The sequence below is a fragment of the Macrobrachium rosenbergii genome, chromosome 29 (assembly GCF_040412425.1).
Source record: "Macrobrachium rosenbergii isolate ZJJX-2024 chromosome 29, ASM4041242v1, whole genome shotgun sequence".
Lineage (NCBI taxonomy): Eukaryota > Metazoa > Arthropoda > Malacostraca > Decapoda > Palaemonidae > Macrobrachium > Macrobrachium rosenbergii.
In genome coordinates, this window is record NC_089769.1 from 21,962,654 (window position 1) to 21,989,357 (window position 26,704).

A 26,704-nucleotide genomic window follows, 5' to 3' on the forward strand; every position below is an offset into this window, starting at 1 on the left:
GCCATCATAAGGAGAAATTTAAGAAACCAGTCTATGCCAGACACTGACAGAGAGAGAGAGAGAAGAGAGAGAGAAAGAGAGCCAGTACCGGACAGGAGGCATGTTACCTGGACAGTCTATAATCCCAGGCTACCAGCCATTCCCAAATACCAACACCAGTTAGGCCCAGAAGATCTCAACGCCTCCGGGACTGATTTCGCCACCAACCTGTGACCAACCGAAATGCAGCTGAATAACCAACATGTCAACGGTACACCCCCCCCCATTCCTGCTTGCTATATATAACTGTGTAACTTGCATGTTAATTCATTCACTCTTTGAAAATAAGTGCCAGAGCACATTTAAAAGATCAGAGGTAATAAAGCTGAAATAACAAGAAAACTTATGTCCTTTAGAAATCTGATACACCAGCTACACACTGATGAAAAAAAGATACGTATTAAGAAGAATAGGGAAGACTCGATATAAACTGAATGCAGTAGAAACAGCCATTATTTTCAATGCTACTGCCCTTAGAGAAGGTCTCCTCCCTATGTTATTTTTATTATTATTATTATTATTATTATTATTATTATTATTATTATTATTATTAATACAGTATTATTATTACTACTATACATAGTTAGTAGACCTCTTTCAAGCAAGTAGGATTAAAGGTTATAGCTGCATCAGCTGCATTCAATTTAAATAGTTTTTTCCATCTTTCTGATCACTGATTATTCCGGATTACTGAATTCTGGCAGTAACTCACCTATGTTAGACATTCTTGGAGAGGAAAGCAGTTGCAAACTTGGGTAGTTTTATTTCAGACAAATACACTACAGTATCAGTTACAGAATACCAATGATAGTAGCTGAAACCTGGAGTTCATCCTCCTTGGAGTTATCTTTCTTCAGGAGAATATCTTCGTCAAGTGTTAATCTAGGCCATGTTTCACTCCACTGAGCATGATCACGCCAAAGGAGTAGACTCATTCGTGATGAGTCTTGCTCATTATATACGAGATGGCGAGAAAGAGGTTGAATCCATGCTGACTACTGATTGGCTGAAGAGGAAAGCGCACTGTTGATTGGGTGGTGAGATTTCCTCACAAGCCAAAAACTTAGTTCATGGTCTCGCTGCTGCAGCCTTGCTAAGTGGTGGGGCTGTTGTGTAACATCATTATTTGGTATTACCCAATGAATATTCTGATTGGTCACCTGGCAGCTCGTAGAATCCCAGACACTATCTTGTGTTTCCATATTGGGACTGTCACTTGTTGCAGTGTCTGGTAGGCAGGAGGAAGAATTCTTGGGTGGTATTCAATAAGGGCTTCTCTTGCTGTATTAGGAGTGCCTCTAGCAGCCGTAGACATCTTGGATCAGGGGCCTTTCCAATTATTACTTATATATTCCCCATTATTGCATTCCTTGTGATGCTAGTATGGTTGGCGCATCTCAGCCCCACTGGCTAGACATCCTCTTAAACAGACTAATGTGGTATACTGAATCAAATGCCCAGTCTGTGGATGTCCCACTTCCTATATTGGCATGACCACCATGAAACTGGCAAAGAGGATTTCTTGTTTTGCTCAAGAAGACACCATAAAAACTGCATGAGAGATGCCCACCATACTAGCATCACAAGGAATGCAATAGTGAGAAATATAGAAGTAATTGGAAAGGCCCTTGATCCAAGACATCTACAGCTGCTAGAGGTGCTCTTGATACAGCAGAAGCCCTTATTGAATACCACCCATGATTATGGATGGCAATCATTCCAAGAATGACCATAACATTAAAAGAACATAGAAAAAAAAAGGATATAATTCGTAATATCGGAATTATTGATAAGGCAGCAGACTATCTCTGCCTCCATCTCCTTGAGGCCCTTCACATCAGAAAGGAAAGGCCTAGCCTCAACACCACACAGGAGACTTCCCTCCTCCTGACGATGATGCATAGAACACTGCCTGGTGGCACACCTGAGCCGAACGAACAGATTAATCAGGTGAGGCCTCCATCTGCTGTAAGTGACCTTCCCAGTACTACCCACCCAGGCCGCAGTGTCTGCACGCAGAGACGGGTGCAACCATCAACGTCCGGAAGACAGCTTCGCTCAGGACACTAATACCCCAAAGCATCCAATCAAAATTCAGCAACCACACCATTGGCTACTTGGGACCCTATAAGTACTGACTGACGACCCCATTTCAACCAGAACAAACCCCCCTTCCTTAAGAATGAACCAACGATACGTTGAAAACGTTGGACATCTGATATACCCTTAGAAACCATGAAGGAAACACTCAAGAAATACAAGTCTTAGATGCTGAGACTTGAAACTCGACGGCTATCACACGCCATATTTAAGTTATATGTAGCAGAATAAAAGTCACTTTATTAAGAACTCATACTTTCCTTATCCAGATTATGTACATTGGCCAGCTCTTAGCAAATGTCAGCCCTGAAGAAAAGAAAAGAAGAATTGAAAGGACCTTGTACATAAAATCAATTCCACTGATGCGGCCATTCTTTTTAATGAAACATGCTTGGAGGAGGGTCTACTGCCTTCATATATTATTATTACTTATTATTATTATTATTATTATTATTATTATTTAGGCAGTTTAACCAGACCACAGGCTGCCCCAAAGGATTTGTCTTATTAAAAATGTTATAAATGGGAGTTCACATTATGCCACGTGGCTAATAATGTTGTTTGTCAGTCTCGCAACCGAATACAGGCAGTCCCTGATTATCGGTGATCGAGTTTTACGGCGCTTGTCTAGAGACAACAATAACTGGATTTCTAGCGCCAATACCCACCTAACAGAGGCGCCAATCCTTGCTTAGCACTGATATTCATCAATTTCATGTTATCAGCAGCTTTCAGTTTCTGTCATGCCGTCAGGAACAAAACCCCTGCCAATAACCAGGAACTGCTTGTATATGTACACCTGTTATGGTACATAATTTGTAATGTTCTTTGTAAGGGTTCCTTGGGATTGCATTAGGATGTTGCCAGTTCTTGACTATTCCTTGAAGTATCGTAGCACTTACATTATTCAAATTTCAGGGATTTTAACCTTTATTTCTTGTTCTCACAGCTATTGGAGAGATCATGGAGTTAGCGAGTAAGTCCCACTACCAAATTGCTTGTCAGCGTTACTGGGAAGCTACACACAATGCCACCCTTGATTCTGGAATTAATCATCCTAACCAGTTTTTTGAAGAAAGTCAGAAATTCCTTAATGGTGACATGCCTTCCAGTCAAGGTATGTATTTATTCTTCTTGAAATTGGTGTTTATTTTAATTGCCCAAGTTGATCTGAATTATGATTCCAGACTATGGTACTGATATAGATGTCTGAACTATGTAATTTGAGCCTTGTATATTCTTGATTTTGTATTACTGTATGCAGGTAGTCCCTGGTTATCAGCGGGCTCGGTTATCAGTGATCTGGTTTTACTGTACTTGTCTGGTGACGAAAATTGATGATTTTTGGTGTCGAATTCCACTTATCAGCACCGATAATCTGGTATTGGTGCCGATACATACCTAACAGAGACACTGATCTCTGGTTATCGGCGCCAATAAAAGCCAAAAATCGCCGATTTTCAGTTATCAGCGATTTTCACTTATCGTCACGCCGTTGGAACGGAACCCCTTCCAATAACCAGGGACTGCATGTACATAGTTGAATAATTTTGAAAGACTTGGCTGTCATTGTCCACATTTAAAAAAAAAATTATTTTGCAGACTAGTGTGTTGTCAGTTGGTTTCATTTTAAATCTCAAGTACTTTATTTTTATGATCGTGTATAATTTGCAAAGTGAAAATTGTATTTCTTATGCAAAGGTATTTTTTGTATTATAATTTGGAAGGGTTTATATAGCAATATTGTAACTTCAGTAATTTTAATGGCTGATCCTACTGCACATAATTCTGCTGTTAAAACAGAAGCATGTTAGGCAAGGAAAATTGCTTTATTTTGTTAGTTAGTATGGCTGCAATTCCCATGCTTGATGAAGATTTGGACCCATCATTGTATACAGTATAGCACAGTGCTGGCCGTTGTCTTATAGTTTCTACTGCATGTTGTATATGATGTTGTGGGGTATATTAGAAATTTTTAGATAAATATTTCAGATGTGTACAAGCTCATAACTTATGCATAGTCCAAGGAGGAGGTAGTTCAGTTACTGAAGGAAATTATTTATTGATATTTAACTCAGTTTGTTGGCTGAAATTGAAAAAGGTGGTGAGTGATAGTTTATATCTCTTTGATTGAAAAGTTTTTTGTTGGTGAATCACTTTCTTATAATTTTTGCTGCACTGCTATGCATTATTACTTGTTTACATTGAAAAGGTAGAGATGGTTTACCACTTTGATTTGGATAGAAGAATTTTGAGAAGATTAAAGTGCCATTGCATATTCTGAGTCTCTCATTATAAATCTAAACTTTTTAGATTTGTATTTGTGGCTGAAGTGTGTATTTGATGCCTACTATACTCTAGGATAGACGTAACAGTTGTTTTTACAGCATTGTTAAGGTTGAACTGTGTGCTTTCGAGTTATTGATACAGGTATGTCTTCTTATGTAGGACAAAAGACTTACAGGAAGATATTTTCAAGGCTCTTTCTGTCCACAGGGAGGAGCAGAAAGCCCATATCTAGGGATACTATTCATATACTGGCGTAGAATAACTTTAGGAGCTCATATAGTTACAAATTGAGAAGCAGACCTATTTAAGAATAGTGTTTACTAAACTAGAGCTTTTATCTTATGCTTACATATTTAAGCTTAATCTGGATATTGTGGTGTTGGTGGGTTAATGGAGGTGTTAAACTACATTCATGAAGTTTTATTCAAGGAGGATAACCAGATGGTTAGATATCTGTAAGGGCCAGTGGTTGCAGCAGGACAAGCTATCCCTTACCTGGAGAGATTTCTCATTGACCATAAAATTCTGCGGTTATCAATCTTATGTGTCATATATGCAATGGGTAGGTGTCCCATATTGGGTACGCTTAGAAGTATATAGTGATTATTATATATCTTATCAATTCTGGCTTATATGATCTGCTTAGGGAGTTGTTGTAAGCAGGGGCATACCTTTATAACCTAGAGCTATTTATCCAGAGTTAGGTCACTTTGCAGAGTTCACTTGTGTTATCTAGAGTTTGGTCACTTTGCAGAGTTCACTTGTGTTATCCAGAGTCTGGTCGCTTTGCAGAGTTCACTTGTGTTGAACTGAACTCTCTACGATTTACATTTGAAATGTAGGCAGCTTTGCTAAAGAATATTCATGTGGGTTAATCATTAAGCAGTCTTATTTAGTAAAATTCTATTTTTAGTACAAACGTATGACTTAAACTATTTTCTTCATCCCAACCTTACTTAATAGCTGTCAAATGTGCAACAACTTGAAATCAGAGTCACTGTATTAGGTGAAACAAACCAGTCTGTTTCAGGCATGCATCTTATGCACGTGATTGATTTGTAATATGTTATTTATTTTGGCTTTTTGTTGACAAACAAAAAGGCACCCAGTGATGAATTTGTATTGAAAGAAAATTTATTTTAATCAATAATGGTATCTTTATGTGAACAGGCAAACAACTGTTTTCACTCTTGAATTTATATCTCTCACAGGCAAAAGACCAAGTCAGGTGAAAACAAATAGAGTTGTATACTCTGCGCAGTCTACTCAGTCTTCACAATCTACACAGTCCTGCACTCAATCAACTCCAGATATGTCACAAAATAATGATGAGTCACACTTTGGTGATTTGGATTCTGATTTGTTAGCGCAGTATATGGACTCTCAGGAATCAAGTTGAGAAAGCCTGCATTTTAGCTTGGTGTACTATAAGAGCATTTTGTTTTGAGACATTTGAAGATGTTGAGCAGTTTATGTACATGCCACAGTATAGGACAATGTAAGTTTTGATTAATTTTATTACAATTTTTGTAGATAGTTAGTAGTTTAACTTATATTTGAGTAAAAACTTTTGAATGGCTGTAATGCATTATCTTATTAGATTAAGTACAACCAAGAGAAGTTTTCTAACACATTAGTTACAAGTAACTGATGAAACATATGAGGTTATTAAAGATAATTCAATGAAATACCGTAATGTTAATTGATATCTAGTATCAGAGAAACACTCCTGAGAAAGCTACTTTGCTCTTGATAAGAATAAAGGTTTTTTGTTCCAGTCAGTTTAAAAATCTAGGTTGGGTATTTTGCGACTCTTCAAGTAGTGTGCTGTAGACGTATTGATGCAAAGAAAAACCTTTTTAATAAATGATCAAGTTTTTCCATATCTTCCACAAATAATATACTAATTCCTTACTTAAAAATTAATCGTATCATAATGTATTTTAAAGATTTAATTAGCCAGTCATTTTATATTCTTAAATAATTTGGAAATTGTTTTTATTATCAATTAGATTATGGTACACTAAGGCCTGTATCACTGTAAACATTCATACTGAAGGATTTTTCAAAATTCATTGCAGCCTTGTCATGAAGAATCATCTCAAAAAGGAAGTAGTTTTTCATGGTGTTCAAGGCTTTTTGATATTGTAAATCATTGATTGCATGGGACTAGCTTATGTTTTCTTCTTTTGTGGAGTCTAAAGTGAACCTGTCATGTAATCTCACATTTGCCAGTCAGGCCGTCTCTACAATGTATGTTTGTTAGTACACTGTAGTCAGTATGAAAAGTCTCTTGCAGTATCCCTTGGGCTCTCAGCAGCTTAACTTTTCTGTATTTGAGTCTTCATCCTTTTTATTTTGATCTCTTCCCACTCGGCCTTCCAGGCTCTTTAACTTTGTATTGCTCTCATGTTTATTCCTCATTAAAGAAGAAACCTTCACACCTGCTATGGTAGAATTTAGAAATGGGGCTGCTTGGTTTAAATAATTTTATGATGATATTGATGGTAGTAAGTAATACAACTTGAAAATTGAGGGACAAATCATCAAAAACTTGTGCCCATTTCTTATAACTTGAAACCATTTCCCTTCAGTATATATATATATTCTTAAGTATGGATTAGGTTATTTGCTTTTATATATATTTGAGGGTTTGTTCATAAAAATGTCCATCGGTGGTTTGCACTTAGAGAAATGTATGTGTAGTAAAATTTTCTGTGTACAAACTTTGCCTCCATTATGTATGTGGCATTTTTTGACAGAAGTAAAATTCAACAGTGACTTGATTACTGTACTGGGAATACATTTTTGAAATATCTTGTTTATTACTTTTATAATACTTTTTATCTTGAAATTATTATAATTTTCTAATTAAATCATATCACGTACATTGATTTTCCTTTGAAATGATCTTACTGTAATCTACCCATAAACTTTTGAGCCATGGAAAGGCACAGTACTAAGACAAGCAGAGGGATGCTTTGGAGGCAGAGAGTACCAACAAATTCATTCAGCTAGTGACAGTACTATATCATAAGGTCAAGAGGAAACACAGTGGCAGGTATGTCATAAGAGTTTGAGATAAAGGTTGGTGCCCATCAAGAATCAACACAACCTTTTATTGCAAATAATTGCTGAGAAGGGGACTTCTGAGAGCATTAACAGCAGAATCAGACCTTGGAAATGTTTAACAAGGTAGATGAATGGAATCTTGTGAAGAAAATGGAAAATAAATGTGAGGAAAATCAAGGTTAAGGTGATAGAAAAGGAAGCAAATATTAGGGTGCAGTTACGAAGGTCCTCTTGTAAATGCTGTGGTATTGTGCAAAGATAAATATTTTTATGCTGCATTTAGCAGACTGTGTCATAGGAGCTGCTCCGGATTTCAAGGGTCAGGGAGTGAGGGATTTTTTTATGCGTGGCGTGCCTATTGAGAGTCAATGATGAAGAGATAAAGTAAGCTGATCTTGGAGAAAGCAGAACATACTTGATTCTACCTTGGTGGCCTACGGGGCTGTGAGGCCAAAGTGGAGAGAGCATAAGTATACCTTAGTTTTACCAGACCACTGAGCTGATTAACAGCTCTCCTAGGGCTGGCCCGAAGGATTAGAACCTATTTTACGTTGCTAAGAACCAATTGGTTACTTAGCAACGGGACCTACAGCTTATTCTGGAATCTGAACAACATTATAGCGAGAAATGAATTTCTATCACCAGAAATAAATTCCTCTAACTCTTCATTAGCTGGCCAGAGACTCGAACTCGGGCCTAGTGAGTGCTAGTCCACAGCTCTACTGGCTCACCTAATGAAGAGCTAAAGAGAGAGTATCAACATCATGGAGGAAGTGGAAAGAGACTTGCTGGACCTCAGGTAAATGAGTACTTTATCCTTTAAGTAAAGAACCAAAGCTTACGATGTATGTGTAAACCTTCACACAAGTGGCATAGGTACAGCAATCCCCGGGTTACGGCATTCTGAAAAAGTTAAGTATATCTTAGTTTAACCCTTTAACGCCGAAGCCCTATTTACAAAAACGCGTCTCGTATGCGGCAGCGTTCGGTGAGTTAGCGCGAAGCGGAAAAAAGTTTTTCAAAAAATCACGGCACGCTTAGTTTTTAAGATTAAGAGTTCATTTTGGCTCATTTTTTTGTCATTGCCTGAAGTTTAGTATACAACCATCAGAAATGAAAAAATATCATTATCATATTTAAATATTGGAATATATGACAGCGAAAAAAAAAAACTCGTATATAATTGTATACAAATCGCTGTAAGCAAAAGCGGTTAAAGCTAATGACTTAATTTTTTTAGTTGTATTGTACACTAAATTGCGATGATTTTGGTATATAACAAATTTTAAAATGATCAAAGCAACACAGAGAAAATATTATCACAAAATGATGCATGAATTCGTAATCTTGCGGACATATTTTTTTTTTTTTTTTTTTTTCCAAAATTCACCATAAATCGAAATATTGTGCTAGAGACTTCCCGTTTGTTGAAAAATGAAGCTAATTGATTGAATATTACTAGACTGTAAGTGTTTTAGCTTACAATTGCAGTTTTCGACCATTTCGGTCGAGTTAAAGTTGACCGAAAGTCAAATTTTTCTATTTATCGTGATTTATATGAAAATATTTCAAAACTGATAAAAGCTACAACCATGAGTTATTTTTTGTTGTATTGTAAATGAAATTGTGCAGATTTTCATATATAAAACTTTATGTATCGACTAATATAAAAGGTGCAAATATTACGACAACGAGACGAAAGAATTTCTGAGATGTTCGGCCGAGTTACCGCGCAGACGTAAGGAAAATGTTTTTTTCAAAAATTCACCATAAATCAAAATATTGTGCTAGAGACTTCCAATTTATTGCAAAATGAAGGTAAACGATTGAATATTACTAGAATGTAAAAGTTCTAGCTTACAATTATGTTTTTTGACCATTTCGGTCGAGTTAAAGTTGCCTGAAGGTTGAAATTTTGGCAGTTATCGTGATTTATGTGAAAATATTTCAAAACTGATAAAAGCTACAACCATGAGCTAATTTCTGTTGTATTCTACATGAAATTGCACACATTTTCATATATAAAAGTTTATGTAACGACTAATGTAAAACGATGCAAACATTACGACAACATGACGAAAGAATTTCTGAGATGTTCGGCGAGTTACGTGGCGCGCAGCGTAAGGGAAAAATTTTTTTTCAGAAATTCACCATAAATCGAAATATTGTGCTAGAGACTTCCAGTTTGTTGCAAAATGAAGGTACATGATTGAATATTACTAGAATGTAAGAGTTTTAGCTTATAATTGCGTTTTTACCATTTCGGTCAAGTTAAAGTTGACGAAGCTTGAAATTTTGGCAGTTATCGTGATTTATATGAAAATATTTCAAAACTGATAAAAGCTACAACCATAAGTTATTTTCTGTTGTATTCTACATGAAATTGCGCACATTTCCATATATAAAACTTTATGTAACGACTAATATAAAACAATGCAAACATTACGACAACGTGATGAAAGAATTTCTGGCGCGGACGTAAGGAAAAGTTTTTTCAAAAATTCACCATAAATCGAAATATTGTGCTAGAGACTTCCAATTGGTTGCAAAATGAAGGTAAATGATTGAATATTACTAGAATGTAAGGGTTTTAGCTTACAATTGCGTTTTTTTACCATTTCGGTCGAGTCAAAGTTGACCAAAGGTTGAACTTTTGGCAGTTATCGTGATTTATATGAAAATATTTCAAAACTGATAAAAGCTACAACCATGAGTTATTTTCTGTTGTATTGTACATGAAATTGTGCACATTTTCATATATAAAACTTTATGTAACGGCTAATATAGAACAGTGCAAAAATTACGACAAAATGACGAAAGAATTTCTGAAATTTTCGGCGAGTTACTGCGCAGGCGTAAGAAAAAGTTTTTTCAAAAATTCACCATAAATCGAAATATTGTGCTAGAGACTTCCAATTTGTTGCAAAATGAAGGTACATGATTGAATATTACTAGAATGTAAGAGTTTTAGCTTATAATTGCGTTTTTTTTACCATTTCGGTCGAGTTAAAGTTGACCGAAGCTTGAAATTTTGGCAGTTATCGTGATTTATATGAAAATATTTCAAAACTGATAAAAGCTACAACCATGAGTTAGTTTCTGTTGTATTCTACATGAAATTGCGCACATTTCCATATATAAAACTTTATGTAACGACTAATATAAAACAGTGCAAACATTACGACAACGTGATTTAAAGAATTTCTGGCGCAAACGTAAGGAAAAAGTTTTTTCAAAAATTCACCATAAATCGAAATATTGTGCTAGAGACTTCCAATTGGTTGCAAAATGAAGGTAAATGATTGAATATTACTAGAATGTAAGAATTTTAGCTTACAATTGCGTTTTTTTACCATTTCGGTCGAGTCAAAGTTGACCAAAGGTTGAACTTTTGGCAGTTATCGTGAATGTAAGAGTTTTAGCTTACAATTGCGTTTTTTTACCATTTCGGTCGAGTCAAAGTTGACCAAAGGTTGAACTTTTGGCAGTTATCGTGATTTATATGAAAATATTTCAAAACTGATAAAAGCTACAACCATGAGTTATTTTCTGTTGTATTGTACATGAAATTGCGCACATTTTCATATATAAAAATTTATGTAACGGCTAATATAGAACAGTGCAAAAATTACGACAAAATGACAAAAGAATTTCTGAAATTTTCGGCCGAGTTACTGCGCTGGCGTAAGAAAAAAGTTTTTTTCAAAAATTCACCATAAATCGAAATATTGTGCTAGAGACTTCCAATTTGTTGCAAAATGAAGGTACATGATTGAATATTACTAGAATGTAAGAGTTTTAGCTTACAATTGCGTTTTCGACCATTTCGGTCGAGTCAAAGTTGACCGAAGGTTGAAATTTTTGTAGTCTCACGTTTGCTACGTCCACTCGGCATTCAACAGACAATTTTAGTCGACGTTTGCTATGTCCAACAGGCGTTTAAGGGTTAACCAGACCACTGAGCTGGTTAGCAGCTCTCCTAGGGCTGGCCTGAAGGGGTAGGTTTATTTTACATGGCTAAGAACCAACTGGTTACCTAGCAACGGGACCTACAGCTTATTGTGGAATCTGAACCACATTATGACGAGAAATGAATTTCTATCACCAGAAATAAATTCCTCTAATTCTTCGTTGGCCACTCGGAGAGTCGAACACTGGGCCAACAGCGTGCTAGCCGGAAGCTCTACCCACCCCTCCAATGAAGAACTTATGGCATTCTGAACTTATGGCTCTTTTTCAAATATATTTATCAAAAAATCAGTTCCAGGTTACAGCGCTGTAACTAGGATTCTGAGCGGCATAGCTGTAGGCGTTGTAACGAGGTGGGAAAACCAGTTTAGGGAGTTGTAGCCACTGGGAGGGTTCACTATAAGGGGAGGAGAAAACCCGTTTATTGCCAGGGCAAAGTTTAAAAACCTGTTTCTTTCCCCAGGCTTACATAAGTCTCTCTCTCATTTTTATGAATTTTTATTTTGATGTTCCGAGTTACAGTGTTTTCCAACTTAAGACATGCTGCTGGAACAGAACCCCCTCTGTAACCTGGGGACTGCCTGTAAAGAATAAGGAGGCATTTGTCCTAGAGAGTACAAAAGGGAAGGATTAAGGGTAGTGCTGAAGCCATAAGGTTCCATTATCAAGTAAGTGCTTGTTGCTTCAAATTTTTACCACTTATTTTACTACCAATAATGAAAATTCTCTCGTGGGGAAATGAAAAAATTTGACCAAGTGAATTTTTTTTGCAGTTGAAAAAAATCATGTCACTTTTCAAAAATTAATTTGTCCAAAACAAAATCAAGGTATATACTTAGTTATACTACACCCTGTAAAAGTTTCGTAGAATTTAGTTCTGTCTTCTTGGAGAAATAATTTATTTTTGAAAAAAGTAAGTTTTGAGAAAATAGCAAAAGAAAAAAAATATTGCTTATTTTGTAATAACTATGAAACTATGACAGTTAGAAGCTGATTTTTGCATTACAACTATTTCATCATGTAAGAAATATTCCCTGAAATTTACAATGTAATCAAATGAATAGAACTGCTCTTTCTTGATTTATATACCTAAAATTTGCATTTATGGTGAGCGCCGAAGCCATAAGGCCCCATTATAAAGTAAATGGCTGTTTCTGCTTTATGACTGAAGGAATTTGCTTGAAATGTTTACCACTAAGCATTTAGTTTTGAAGAAAAATAAGTTTCCAGGAAGCAACAAAAGGAAAAAACTTTGGGTTGTTCAAGAAAATTGAAACATAACCCATTTTCTCTGACACATTCCATAACCCATTTTCTCTGACACATCCCGTAGAGAGAATGAATATTTTAATCAGGAACAGTTCTTTTTGAATAAATTTTTTTCACATTTGTTTTACATTTTTTTTTTACAATTTGTCAGTGGTGTAAAATTGATGAACAGAATTGTCCATGAACCAATCTAAACTTTTTTTTTTTTAGTAATAACATTTCAAGATACATTTACTTACACATAAAACAGCCCAAAACTGTATAACTCCTTCACCTAACCAAACTTAGAGTCATATAGACATTTTTACAAGTTAACAATTTGCCATTCACAGTGCCATACAAACAAAAAACAAAATTGTCCATGACCAGTCTAAACAATTTATTAGCAATATATCTTCATGATATGTTTATTTACACATGAAACAGTCCAAAACCCTGTATAACTCGAGTCATACAGACATTTTTACAAGTTTTTTTATAATTTCTCATTCACAGTGCTATACAGGCAGTCCCCGGTTATCAGCAGTCTCGGTTACTGGCGATCTGGTTTTACGGCGCTTGTCTAGCGGCGACGATAACCAGATTTTCGTCGCTGATAACTGGTTATTGGCGCTGATCGCCTCTTATCGGTGGCGCTGATCACCGGTTATCGGCGCTGCTAACCGGTTATCGGCGCCGCTAACCGGGGATCAGTGCTATTATTGCCGATTTTTGGTTAGCGGCGATTTTTGGTTGTCGTCACACTGTCAGGGACGGGACCCCGCCGATAACCGGGGACTGCCTGTACAAGCAATGAACAAAATTGTCAATAAACCAGTGTAAAAAATTTTTTAGCATTATTGCTTCAGGATATGTTTATTTAGAAATAAAACAGTTGAAAACTGTTAACAACTAAAATTTGATCATTCCTCAAATTTAACGGTCAGCACACCCCTTAAGAGCATTTCACATTCATTATAGTAATATTTTTTATAGTGTAGTCGCTGTTTCGTCCTCAAGGAGTTACCCCTCCATGTTGTGCCAGTGCTCCATGGTGACTAGACTAATATCAAAGAAATATCTTTTAGCGTGGTCTTGTAGCTGGGTATTGTGTTGTAATGAAAACACTGTAACACATGATAAGAGTATAATGGACTCATAGGTAAGAGGGCATTTTTCTTATCGTCAGCAAAGCTGAACCCAGTTTTCCAATGTCAAAACCTGCAAGAAGTAGAAATGATTATTGCGCATGCCTATCTGCCATCTTGTTTATGACCGGGCTGGTAAAAGTCCAGCAGCCGTTACCTCTGCTAGTCAATGTAAAGTGTGTTTGGCAAGCCAGTGCTCTTCACAAAAATTGCTTTGATTCTAAATTTTTTCATCAGAGAGGATAATGGAAATATCTAAACTTGAAAGTTAAGTGCTTATTTCTAAGCTCCAGTTTAAAATTGTTAGGTTAAACTGTGCAACAGGTGTTTAATTTGTGTATGAAAGCTGGAAACCGGCCTTTGTTTTGCTGGCACATGGTCTGTGCTTTCTCACAGTTTCTGTTTGCTATTTGTGAAAAACTCAAAATTTGAGTTTTAACTTAAGAAATGTTCCACAATTTACTATTGATTTAGATAATCCTTTCAGATAATGATGTCTACAATACCCTAGGAAGTAGACTGCATGAGATGGTAGCCTAACAAATTCATTGAGAATAATTTAGACTATAGTAGATGTTGTCTGTAGCCTATAACCTAGGATTACATATCCTAAAGGTGATTTAAATAACCTTAATTAGGTAGTAAACTAAATTGAGGTAAGTAAGAACCTTTTGAGACATATCCTTTAATGGTCCTAGGCAGCAGCCTAGTTTACACCAAGGACCCCAGGATTTGACAAACAGACTACAGAATTTTTCCCTTTATATAGCCTGTATACTTAAGCATGATCTAAATAATCCAGGACTAGGTAGTACCTTATACTACGTTAAGTGATAATCTTTTATCAAACATCACATTATTGGACTAAATCATTAGTCTAGACCATGTAATCTATTAATCAGGACTAGGTGAAAATAGTAACCTATACCAGATGAGATGGTGGCCTAGCTTTAAGGCTACATACTAAGGCAATTGTGTTTTACGTTACCCGTACCCTTAAGTCAGTATCCTAGATCAGAGTAAGTGATAGCCTAGCTATAATATTACACATTATTGAGTTAATGTGTTATGTAGTAGACCAAATAACCTAGGGTTGGATACAAACAACAACTTGGGTTAGACAAAAATAGTAGCCCAACTATAAGGTGACATGTTAGAAAGTTTTTTATATAGCTTATACATTTAAGTGTGAGCTATAATAATCTGGATTATGTAATACCCTATACTAGGCTAAGAAAGAACAAATAAGCCTAGGATTACATGTAAACAGTATTCTAGGATCAATAAAAATAATCTAGTTTTTTACGACTCAGTAGCCTATCTGTAAGGCTGCACACGGGTAAGGTCTTATGTAGCTTATGCCCTTACAAGTGATATAAACCTAGAACAGGCAATAGCCTAACCAGATTAAGTAGAAAACCCTTTTTACGGGAATATCCTGCTGTTAGCTTAGAAACAGCAGGGCTGAGTATCAGACAAGAGGGTAGTCTTGGCTACATAAAGCAAAAAACCAGATTATAAAAGGGTTATTTTTATATAGTTTATATCCTTAGGTTTTAAATAAACCTAGAATAAGAAGCAGCTTAGAATAGGTTAAGCAAGAACCCTCTAATAAATCCTCTATGCTTAGCTTAAGGTAGATTATACTAGAAGGATTAACCTAAGCCATATAAAACAGTAGCTTGGGTTAGTTAACAAATTAGTTCAAAGAAGATTAGTGTGAATGGCATGACAATTTATAATTAAAATTTTGCATAACCACTGCAAAAGGACTAACAGTTTAAGTAATACAGCCATATATGGGTGTCAAAACTAACCTAAACCTCAAAGGGTTTAAGTTAACATAGATATATTTTATAAAATGTACTGCAACTACACACTAGTAATCAAATTAACTTGTAAGATGGAATATGGTAATAATACAGGGGTTTACAAAAGTGTCCCTTATTAAAAACAATTTATAATTATTAGTTTCTAATAACAACTTGGTGTTTTCACTACAGGGCCGCCATTATGCAAATTGCTCAGTTCATCTTTTGCTAGTAGGTACGGCCCATACCACCTGCCATGAGTATAGCCCTTGTAAAAAACAAGACAAACTTGCTTGGTCACCAAATATGTGCAAAATTTATAGTGTGCTCTTGGCAGCACGTTTTAAGGATGAAACAGCTCGTTTTAAGCTGTCTCAATGGGTTCTAGGGTTCAACAAGGGTTAAATATCTGCTGCCAAAGCAGAACTGGCAGCAGATATTTAACCCTTTCCCAGAAGATCTATGTTTGGGCCAAAAGCCAGTAACATCAGTCCCCAATACCTCCCAGGTTAACCCTGCGGAGGAAATAGAGGAACCTTCACCTGGAGGTGATTTTCTTACAAAAGAATATGTCGTTGATATTGCTACCGAAATGACCTTGCAGAACCCAGAAGGATCAGGGACACAACTTTCAGCTAACCATGGGAGAAATCCTCCAGAAGGTATTCAATCGCCCCATGCAGCTTTTAGAAGCTGAACAGGGTCCTTCTCCCCAAAAGGGATACAAGGATCCACCTAACCCCAACTGAAATGACTACATTTTTGGAGGGGTATAGCAACTCACCCAGGACCTCTTCCCCCTTGGGTAACAGGCAGTTCAGCTGTGGATGCTCAGTCGGATTACGCAAGCTCCCCCAAAAAGGGATACACAGTTTGCAGCAAATTATTAGTAACATTGAAGATGCCCATGCCACAGAATGGCAATATACAATGGACATAGTGCATGATTCTGAGCAGGAAATTAAAGAAATCAAGTCAGTGATGTACACTCCAAAGTGTAAATGTACTGCATCCTGCAACCGAAAAGGGAGAGTGGAAACACATTCTGCCCAAACAAGGTCTAAGTTTAGAATTTCAACTGGAACCATCAAAATGGCCAGTTTGGACTATAAAGCTTCAGATCAAAATGCAACAGGGGCTCCAATATTCTCCCCTGATGAAGCTGATAATCCTGATGGAAAGTATCTGATCATTGAGAGAAAACCATGATCGCAGTTGTACATGTGGAGTTTAGAGATAGGGCAGCATTTCCTAATACAGAATGGTGCCTGATACCACCTGTGCCAGACATGGAGAAACCTCAAAAGGAAGCAGTTCTCTTACCTAGGAATACAGCATTAAAAGCTATAGATGACACCCTTTACCAGGTCAGTGGAAGGTGGATCTATACTCCCATTATGGATAAGACCCAACTTGCTCACCAAGTACCCCCAGCCTTCTGTCCCTTCACTTTTAAAATAATTAACCATGTGAAGGCAGCCTTTCAGTATTATGTAGTAACTAAAAAATGGGAGCCACTGACGAACTAAAACCATTTGCCACAGTCCTCCCGGTTTCAAAAAATTCCACCAAGGAATGGGCAACGCTTCAACGCCCTTTTGAAAGGAAAAAGCTCCCCTTAGATGTAGCTACTCAGCAATTTTGGACCCTTATGAGAAAAATCTCAGATGAGACAGTTTCGTCAGAATTTCATGCTAGGACCCACCTCCCTGGTATCTTAACCTCTTCCACCTTGCTAGAGGTTGCCACTAAAAGGCTTCCAGAAGATTCCAGGACAATTTTTGCTGTTGTGGCTAAAAGTCTTATGAGAACCTTATGGGAAGCATTCTATGACTTTTTAGGCTGATGCATAAAAGCACGAATGCAAACATTGGAAGTCTCCAACAAGTCACTTCCCAATGTGACTGCTTTATTACAGTCTAACCCCTTCTGTAAGGACCTGTTTGAGGATTCTGTGGTAACTCAAATCAGTGAGCAAGCACACCAACAAAATTGTACAGTGTACGCTTCTCTGGGAAAAGGAGGATTCAGGAGACAAAAAACCAAAATTTCCCTTTACCCAGTCCAAAAAAGGCTTGCTTTGATCAGAAATCATATAAGCTTTCAGTCACCTTCAAAAGTTTTCCTCATAAACAGGTAGGTGGTCTGAAGGGACAACCCCCTTCAAAGGGACAACAACAACCACATCAGCAAGGACATCCTTTTCACAAGGTCCAAAAACCGTCATATATAAAGGAAAAGAAAAAGCAACACCTGGATTATTGTCATTGAAATAGTTTAACCAGACCACTGAGCTGACTATCGGCTCTCATAGGGCTGGCCCGAAGGATTAGAATGAATTGAATTGAATTGAATATAGAATTTAGGTCAAAGACCAAGCACTGGGACCTGTGAGGTCATTCATCGCTGAAACAGAAATTGACAGTACAAGGTTTGAAAGGTGTAGCAGGAGGAAAACCTCACAGTTGCACTTTGATTCAATTGTTGGGAGAGGGTGGAAAGTAGTATGGAAGACAGAGAATATGAAAGGAGGTACAGTAAAAGGAACGAAAGGGGTAGAGCTAAGGGGTGAAGGCACGCTGCAAGGAACCTTAAGTAATGCCTACAGTGCACCTGGAATTCCTATCAAGGGAAAAGGTAGAGGAAGAGGAGGATACCAGTAGGAAATGTTTGGTCAGGGGTCAAAGACACTACAGGGAATGGAAGTCTTCTCCTTGGGGGCACAGCATACTCAATGGGCTGGGTTGGAAATGGTCTCTCTCTCTCTCTCTCTCTCTCTCTCTCTCTCTCTCTCTCTCTCTCTCTCTCTCTCTCTCTCTCTCTCTCTCTCTCTCTCTCTGCCTTTAAAGGGTTCTTTAAAAATCCAGACCCCTCTCTGGAAGATTACATGCAGAGGGCCCTGTTAAAGGCAGCCATAGAGAAACTTGTGTATGTTCGCCACCAAGCACGTCTCTTCAGTGTTCCCAAAAAGGATTCCTCCGAATGAAGAGTGATCATCAACCTATCAACATTGAACAAGTACATTGTTTGCCAAAAGTTTCGGATGACTACCATTGCCCAAGTACATTCAATCATTTCAAAAGGGACGTGGACAGTTTCTATAGATCTGAAAGATGCATGCTGGCACATCCCTTTCGCTGCTCCATTCCGCCTCTTCTTAGGGTTCAGGATAGGGAAAGATACGCACAGGTTAAAATTCATGCCTTTTGAGCTAAACATTGCCCCAAGAATTTTTACAAAATTAGTAATGGTAGTTGTCCGTGAACTCAGAAAAGAAGGAATACAACTAATATCTTACCTAGAAGATTAGTTAATCTGGGGATCCACAAGAAAAGAGTGCTTGAAAAATCTAAGAGCAGTGGTCAACAGACTCCAGTCAAAAGGTTTTGTAATAAATTGGAAAAAATCCCGCCTCATGCCCAGCAGACATTTTCAGTGGCTGGGACTGTGTTGGGATACTCTTCAGGGCCTGTTCTCTCTCCCCGTCAAAACTCAGTACAGGATAAGGAAAAACCTCAAAAGGTTCCCGGCATTTTCAGTGGCTGGGACTGTGTTGGGATACTTTTCAGGGCCTGTTGTCTCTCTCCCCGTCAAAACTCAGTACAGGATAAGGAAAAACCTCAAAAGGTTCCCACCAAGCCCAGGGTTTCCAGACGGCAATGAGAACGCTTGATGGGTCTGCTGCAGTTTGCATCAGTAATAGATCCATTACTCAGATTGCAGTTGAAAAACGTGAACAGATTTTTACTGTCACACGCAAGAAAAAAGTCGAGACTGATCTCACCAAAAGAATCAGAAAGTTGGGGAGAGACTTTGGCCTTGGACCCAGAAGAAATCTCTGGCGAAACAGGTCACCCTTACTTCTCCATCTGTACAAGTGACAAGAGACACAGATGCCTTGTTGACAGGTTGGGGAGGACATTGGGAGTATTGTCAGGTGGCAGGGGGGTGGCCAGCTACTCTGAGGAATTGTCATATCAATTTCTTAGAGCTGATGGCTGTCTTTTTGTCTCTCAAAAAACTCAAACCTCCAGAAGAGAGACATATTCTGTTGGTTCTAGACAACATGACTGCAGTGTCCTGCATCAAGAGATCAGGATCATGCTCACCTCCTCTCAATATGATATTACTAGCCATCCTTCAGATGGCACTAGCAAAGAAGTGGCACCTGTCTGCAATTCACCACACATGGTCTCTCAATGTTATAGCAGATTCTCTATCAAGGGAAACGAAAGCCTCAAAAGAGTGGATGTTGGCTAACTACTCTTTTCAAACAATACCCAACATGCTTCCACAACTGGAAGTGGACCTGTTCACCACATACAAGAATCACAGACTCCCAGTATATGTGTCTCCGAACTTGTACAGTCAAGCAACAGCAAGAGATGCCTTCCTACAAGACTGAAACAAGTGGAGGATGATATATCTTTTTCCTCCGTTGTCCCAGATTTCAAAGGTTTTGAGCAAACTCCTAACCTTCAAAGGAACAGCTTTCTTAACCCTTAAACGCCTGTTGGACGTAGCAAACGTCGACTAAAATTGTCTGTTGAATGCCGAGTGGACGTAGCAAACGTCGACTACAAAAAATTTCAACCTTCGGTCAACATTGACTCAACCGAAATGGTCGAAAAACGCAATTGTAAGCTAAAACTCTTACATTCTAGTAATATTCAATCGTGTACCTTCATTTTGCAACAAATTGGAAGTCTCTAGCACAATATTTCGATTTATGGTGAATTTTTGAAAAAAACTTTTCTTATGCCCGCGCGGTAACTCGGCCGAAAATTTCAGAAATTCTTTCGTCATTTTGTCGTAATTTTTGCAATGTTCTATATTAGCCGTTACATAAAGTTTTATATATGAAAATGTGCACAATTTCATGTACAATACAACAGAAAATAACTCATGGTTGTAGCTTTTATCAGTTTTGAAATATTTTCATATAAATCACAATAACTGCCAAAATTTCAACCTTCGGTCAACTTTGGCTGGACCGAAATGGTAAAAAAACGCAATTGTAAGCTAAAACTCTTACATTCTAGTAATATTCAATCATTTACCTTCATTTTGCAACCAATTGGAAGTCTCTAGCACGATATTTCGATTTATGGTGAATTTTTGAAAAAAGCTTTTTCCTTATGTCCGCACCAGAAATTCTTTCGTCACGTTGTCGTAATGTTTGCACTGTTTTATATTAGTCGTTACATAAAGTTTTATATATGGAAATGTGCGCAATTTCATGTAGAATACAAGAGAAAATAACTCATGGTTGTAGCTTTTATCAGTTTTGAAATATTTTCATATAAATCACGATAACTGCCAAAATTTCAAGCTTCGGTCAACTTTAACTCGACCGAAATGATAAAAAAACGCAATTATAAGCTAAAACTCTTACATTCTAGTAATATTCAATCATGTACCTTCATTTTGCAACAAACTGAAGTCTCTAGCACAATATTTCGATTTATGGTGAATTTCTGAAAAAAATTTTTTCCTTACGTCTCTTGTAGCAGTAACTCGGCGAACATCTCAGAAATTCTTTCGTCATGTTGTCGTAATGTTTGCATCATTTTAAATTAGTCGTTACATAAACTTTTATATATGAAAATGTGTGCAATTTCATGTAGAATACAACAGAAATTAGCTCATGGTTGTAGCTTTTATCAGTTTTGAAATATTTTCACATAAATCACGATAACTGCCAAAATTTCAACCTTCAGTCAACTTTAACTCGACCGAAATGGTAAAAAAACGCAATTGTAAGCTAAAACTCTTACATTCTAGTAATGTTCAATCGTTTACCTTCATTTTGCAATAAATTGGAAGTCTCTAGCACAATATTTCGATTTATGGTGAATTTTTGAAAAAAACATTTTCCTTACGTCTCTTGTGGTAACTCGGCGAACATCTTGGAAATTCTTTCGTCTCGTTGTCGTAATATTTGCACCGTTTTATATTAGTCGTTACATAAAGTTTTATATATGAAAATGTGCGCAATTTCATTTACAATACAACAAAAAATAACTCATTGTTGTAGCTTTTATCAATTTTGAAATATTTTCATATAAATCACGATAAATAGAAAAATTTGACTTTCGGTCAACTTTAACTCGACCGAAATGGTCGAAAACTGCAATTGTAAGCTAAAACACTTACAGTGTAGTAATATTCAATCAATTAGCTTCATTTTTCAACAAACGGGAAGTCTCTAGCACAATATTTCGATTTATGGTGAATTTTTGAAAAAAAAGATTTTTACGTCCATGGCGTTACGAATTCATGCATCATTTTGTGATAATATTTTCTCTGTGTTGCTTTGATCGTTTTAAAATTTGTTATATACCAAAATCACTGCAATTTAGTGCACAATACAACTAAAAAAATTAAGTCATTAGCTTTAACCGTTTTTCTTACAGCGCGATTTGTATACAATTATATACGGTTTTTTTTTCGCTGTCATATATTCCAATATTTATATATGATAATGATATTTTTTCATTTCTGATGGTTGCATACTAAACTTCAGGCAATGACAAAAAAATGAGCCAAAAATGAACTCTTAATCTTAAAAACTAAGCGTGCTGTGATTTTTGAAAAAACTTTTTTCCACTTCGCTTAACTCACGAACGCGCGGCATACTGGGAGACGTTTTTGTAAATAGGGCTTGGCGTTAAAGGGTTAATACCCCAAATTGGCCAAACAGGCATCGGTTCCTATTACTTCAACATTGGGCGAAAAGATCAATTCCACTATCGTCCGCTGTTCTATCCCAGAAAGTAGGAGGGAAAGCCATTTACTCACCCTCCTTTCTGAGCCGAGACCTTCACTTTTGGATTTTTAAATATTACCTACCATGAAAACTACTCATCAACAGTGCTAGGTACCAAGTGCAAAAATTATGGATATCATCTATCTGGCAGTAACAGTCCGCATGGAAGATTTGTTTAGATTATATCCATACTGAGAGCCCAGTCAAGATTTCTATAGAAACACTTAAACTTTCTCATATACCTTTTTTGAAGACAAACATCTTGTGGTTACAACAATCAAGGCATACAAGGCATTAATGGAACCCTTAATTTATGGATTCAGGATTGACTCCAGCATAGAACGGGTCCCAAAAGACTTCCAATTACTTGATCCCTGAACAAGGTACTTAGACTTCTATCTACCCCTCAACTCAGTGGACCCAATACAACTGCAACTCACATGCTACAAAAGGCGTTAGCATTAGCATCACGAGCCGGTATTAGTGAACTGGGCTCTCTTAGATGGGGACGATACATCGTGCAGACTGCTGATAATCAATTTTTATTGTCCTCTGGCCAAGAATGAGGATCCTTTAAGAAGGAAATCTATTCTTATAAAGAAAACTCAGTTTAGCAGATGAAACATTATGCCCAGTTAAAGCACTCCAGGTTCATCTAGAGGTCACGGCAAACATCCCAGAAGGTCCGATTTTCTTACACTCTAGCACGAATAAACCACTCTCTCTACAAGGGCTAAGAATAATTTTAGTGTCCCTCATTAAAAAGGCAAACCCACACGCCTTTCCTAGGTCACCTGATATTAGGAAAGTAAGTACGTCGTGTGACTTCTTCAGAAATGTCTCTTTCAAAGAAATCTGAATGTACAGGGTGGTCATCAGACACAGTATTCTTAAAACATTACTGTACTGCCATGAGCTCAAACAAATTCTACTGCACTGTGTATCAGTAGGTGGTTAGTCCTGACCCCATAGGCACTACAGTGGAAAACCAGGGGTCTTCCTAATGGGTGGGTATGCTGACTATCACTGGGAAAGGTGCAACAAGACTGCAACCACACCCAGCATACTTAGGTAAGTCACTACAGAACTTCACCCTAAAAATGTAACATAGAGGGATGAATGAATTTTTACTTAGCATTTCCCAATGTTCTGTGTGAGAGAGAGAGAGAGAGAGAGAGAGAGTTTTAGTTTGCCGTTTGAGATGGTTTTGTAAAGTAACCTAAGTTTTGAGTGAGAGAGAGAGAGAGAGAGCGAGTGTAATTGTCGTTAGTGAGTGTTTCGGTTGTTGGAAGAGGGATGAGGGTCGTTAGTTGGAGTTTGTTTACGACGCTGTCTGTCTGTGAAAATGTGAAGGAGATTTCTCATTCTCACTCTTTAACCATGCATTCTCCTCTCTTGACAGCCGCAACTCCTCTCTCAACCTCACCAGTTCCTCTTCCATCCTTTCCTCCAGTCACACTACCCGCCACCAATCTTAATTGCAACTGCAACACCAGTTGCCCCACGTTGGGCGCCAATATGTTGTGTGTTGTTTTTGTGTTTTTGAATTCCGCCACAGTAAGTTCATGTTTAGTTTCTTGTTTTTTGTCACCAAAACCCAAAAGGTTTTTTAGATTAAAGAATGGGGCTTGAAACTTGTGGCGTGACATCAGACCAGAAATTGTTTTTTTTTCTTTGGGTTGTTGAGATTAAAATTTTGAGAGCTTAAGCCTTTCGTCGCCTGTCAACTTCTTTGTAAAGCTCCTTGAGGATGAAATAGCGGCTACACTATCAAAAAGCAGGTTTTGACGTAGGAAAAACCTATTTTTGGTAGTCGCTGTTGAGTCCTCAAAACCTTCCCACTTCCCTGATGAAAAGGCATGGGATTTGGGCCAGGGATCATCCTGCGTCTTCCTAATGGATGGGTATGCTGACTGTCGGTGGGAAAGGTGCGACAACACTGCAACCATACCCAGCATACTTAGGTAAGTCACTACAGAACTTCACCCTAAAAATGAAAGTTCATGTTTAGCTTCGTGTTTTTTGTCACCAAAACCCAAAAGGTTTTTTAGAATAAAGAATGGGGCTTGAAACTTGTGACTTGACCTCAGACCAGAAATGATGTTTTTTCTTTAGGTTGTTGGGATTAAAATTTTGAGAGCTTGAGCCTTTCGTCACCTGTCAATTTCTTTGTAAAGCTCCCTGAGGACGAAGCAGCGACTACACTATCAAAAAACAGGTTTTGATGTAGGGAAAACCTATTTTTGGTAGTCGCTGTTGAGTCCGCAAAACCCCCCCACTTCCCTGACGAAAAGGCATAGGATTTAGGCAAGTGCTCATCCTGCACTGACCAACAGAGAGTAATGGCTGCTGGTCTTTTACTAGCCCAGTCGTAAACAACATGGCGGACACGCATGCACAGTAGTCACTTCTACTTCGTGCAGGTTTTGACATTGGAAAACTGAGTTCAGCTTCGCTGAAGATAAGAGAAAATGTCCTCTTATCTTTGAGTCCATTATACTCTATGACATATCATAGTGTTTTCATTACGACACAAGACCAGGATAAAAGATATTTCTTTTATGTTAGTCTAGTTATCATGGAGGGGTAACTCCTTGCGGACTCAACAGCGACTATCAAAAATAGGTCTGTCTTACGTCAAAACTTTTTTTTTTTTTTTTTTTTTTTTTTTTTTTTTTTTTTTTGAGTAATCAGCAACTCATTGTAATTGTACAACAGCATAAGAAAGAGCAAAACTCTTTAACTAGAGATCATATAGTTGAATACAAGCTTTTTAAGAACATTTAGCCTTTGACAGCTTTTAACAAAGGCTTTGATGACCTGTCAAAAATTATGGATGAAAGTTGCATATTTTACAGTATATTTTTCAATCACATTGCCCACTTTCATTACCAATTGGGTACAGTGCAAGTTACCACCAGGAACATGGAAGTAAACAGCAACTCATGGCAACTTGAAATACAAGTATACCACCTGGTATGAGACAGGAGGCTGGAGATCTAAAATTTGTAGAAGTGAAAGTATAGGAAAAACAGGAGGGGTGAAGTTTTAGAGGTCCAGTTTGTTATGGCATTAGAAGCATTAATAATGATTTTTGGAGTTATCTGCTCACAGTTTTTTAGCTTTGTTAATATTTTTATGGAAGGCAGGGCCTGTATTGTTAGCAATTATGTTTTTATTGATATACTGCTTCGTAATGGATTTCCACATGGCTACTTAACTTGTGCACCCTTTCTGCTAAGGCACCTATCGGACTGGGACTCGCTATACCATCTACTATTGCACTGCATAATTGACTTTGCTTGATGTCATGGCAGCAGTGTTTGAAGAACACTGCCTTTTATGACCACCTTTTAAACTCAGAGATTTCTTTAAAAGAAATACTTCCAAAGAAGCCTGCAATGCACCAACTCCACAGACATCATGTGACCCAGGAAGGGAGTGGGATTCTGCCTTTCTAATTGGAGATTACAAGACAATAGTCAGCCCATGCAGAGAGAGTGGCTCGTTTCTGATAGATAAAAGGACCATCTGGGTTATTTACCAAGATGCAAGCTAAACCTAGAGTGTTCTGACCAGGCATGGTGTTTCATCTGTAATACTGAGTTCCCAAGAAGAATAGGGGATTCTTCAAAGGGTCCTCATTTAGAGCCAGGATGCCATTGCAGTCAAAAAGACTACTGAAGTGAGATAACTGGGTCAAAGAACCTTTTCCAGGGACCCAGTAATGGTAAGTCTTGAAGGAGCTGGGCTTTACAATGCAATGGACCAGGGAGTGGAATTAAAAACTTTCATATTTGAATTAGTGCCAAACCCTTAAAGTAAGGGCTCTGCTAATACAGGCTTGTATGACACAATTGTAGTAGCAGCAAGGCACTTTTTCTCAAACATGTAGATCAGGAAATGCAGAACTGTTTCAACCAAGGCTCAGTTGGCTCTCAGTGTGGAGGTAATCCAACCATGGTTTACATCAGGACTGCTGTTGCTAGATAGATGAAGTCTGTAGTTTTTGCACCAATTATGTAGCAATGCTAGGTGAATAATCTTCATGGTAGACTAATTTTAAAAATCCACATGTGAAAGTCCCAGTTCAGAAAGGAGGATGCGTAGACGACTTTTCATCCTCCTGTCTGGGACAGAACTATGGACAGTTTTAGAATCTATCTTGCCTGTTGTTGAAGCAGCAGGAACTGATAACTCTCTGGACATTTTTGGGGTTTAGTTAGGCAGTTCTAGTGAAAGTTAGGAGTTAGTTCAAA

General features: G+C 37.5%; 1 protein-coding gene across 3 annotated transcripts in view; it reads left to right on the top strand.

The window, feature by feature from the left end:
* Prim2 (DNA primase subunit 2) overlaps positions 1-26,704 on the top strand; it is a 133,607-nt gene that overhangs the window by 84,316 nt on the left and 22,587 nt on the right. For 2 of the 3 annotated variants that reach the window (XM_067131270.1, XM_067131271.1), the window contains exons 9-10: positions 3,089-3,256; positions 5,640-7,316. In XM_067131270.1, coding sequence (XP_066987371.1) covers positions 3,089-3,256; positions 5,640-5,827 — 356 coding nt within the window. In that variant the 3' untranslated portion in view covers positions 5,828-7,316. Of the gene's footprint in view, positions 1-3,088; positions 3,257-5,639; positions 7,317-26,704 lie in introns of those variants that run through there. The other variant, XR_010857760.1, reaches the window with a different exon arrangement.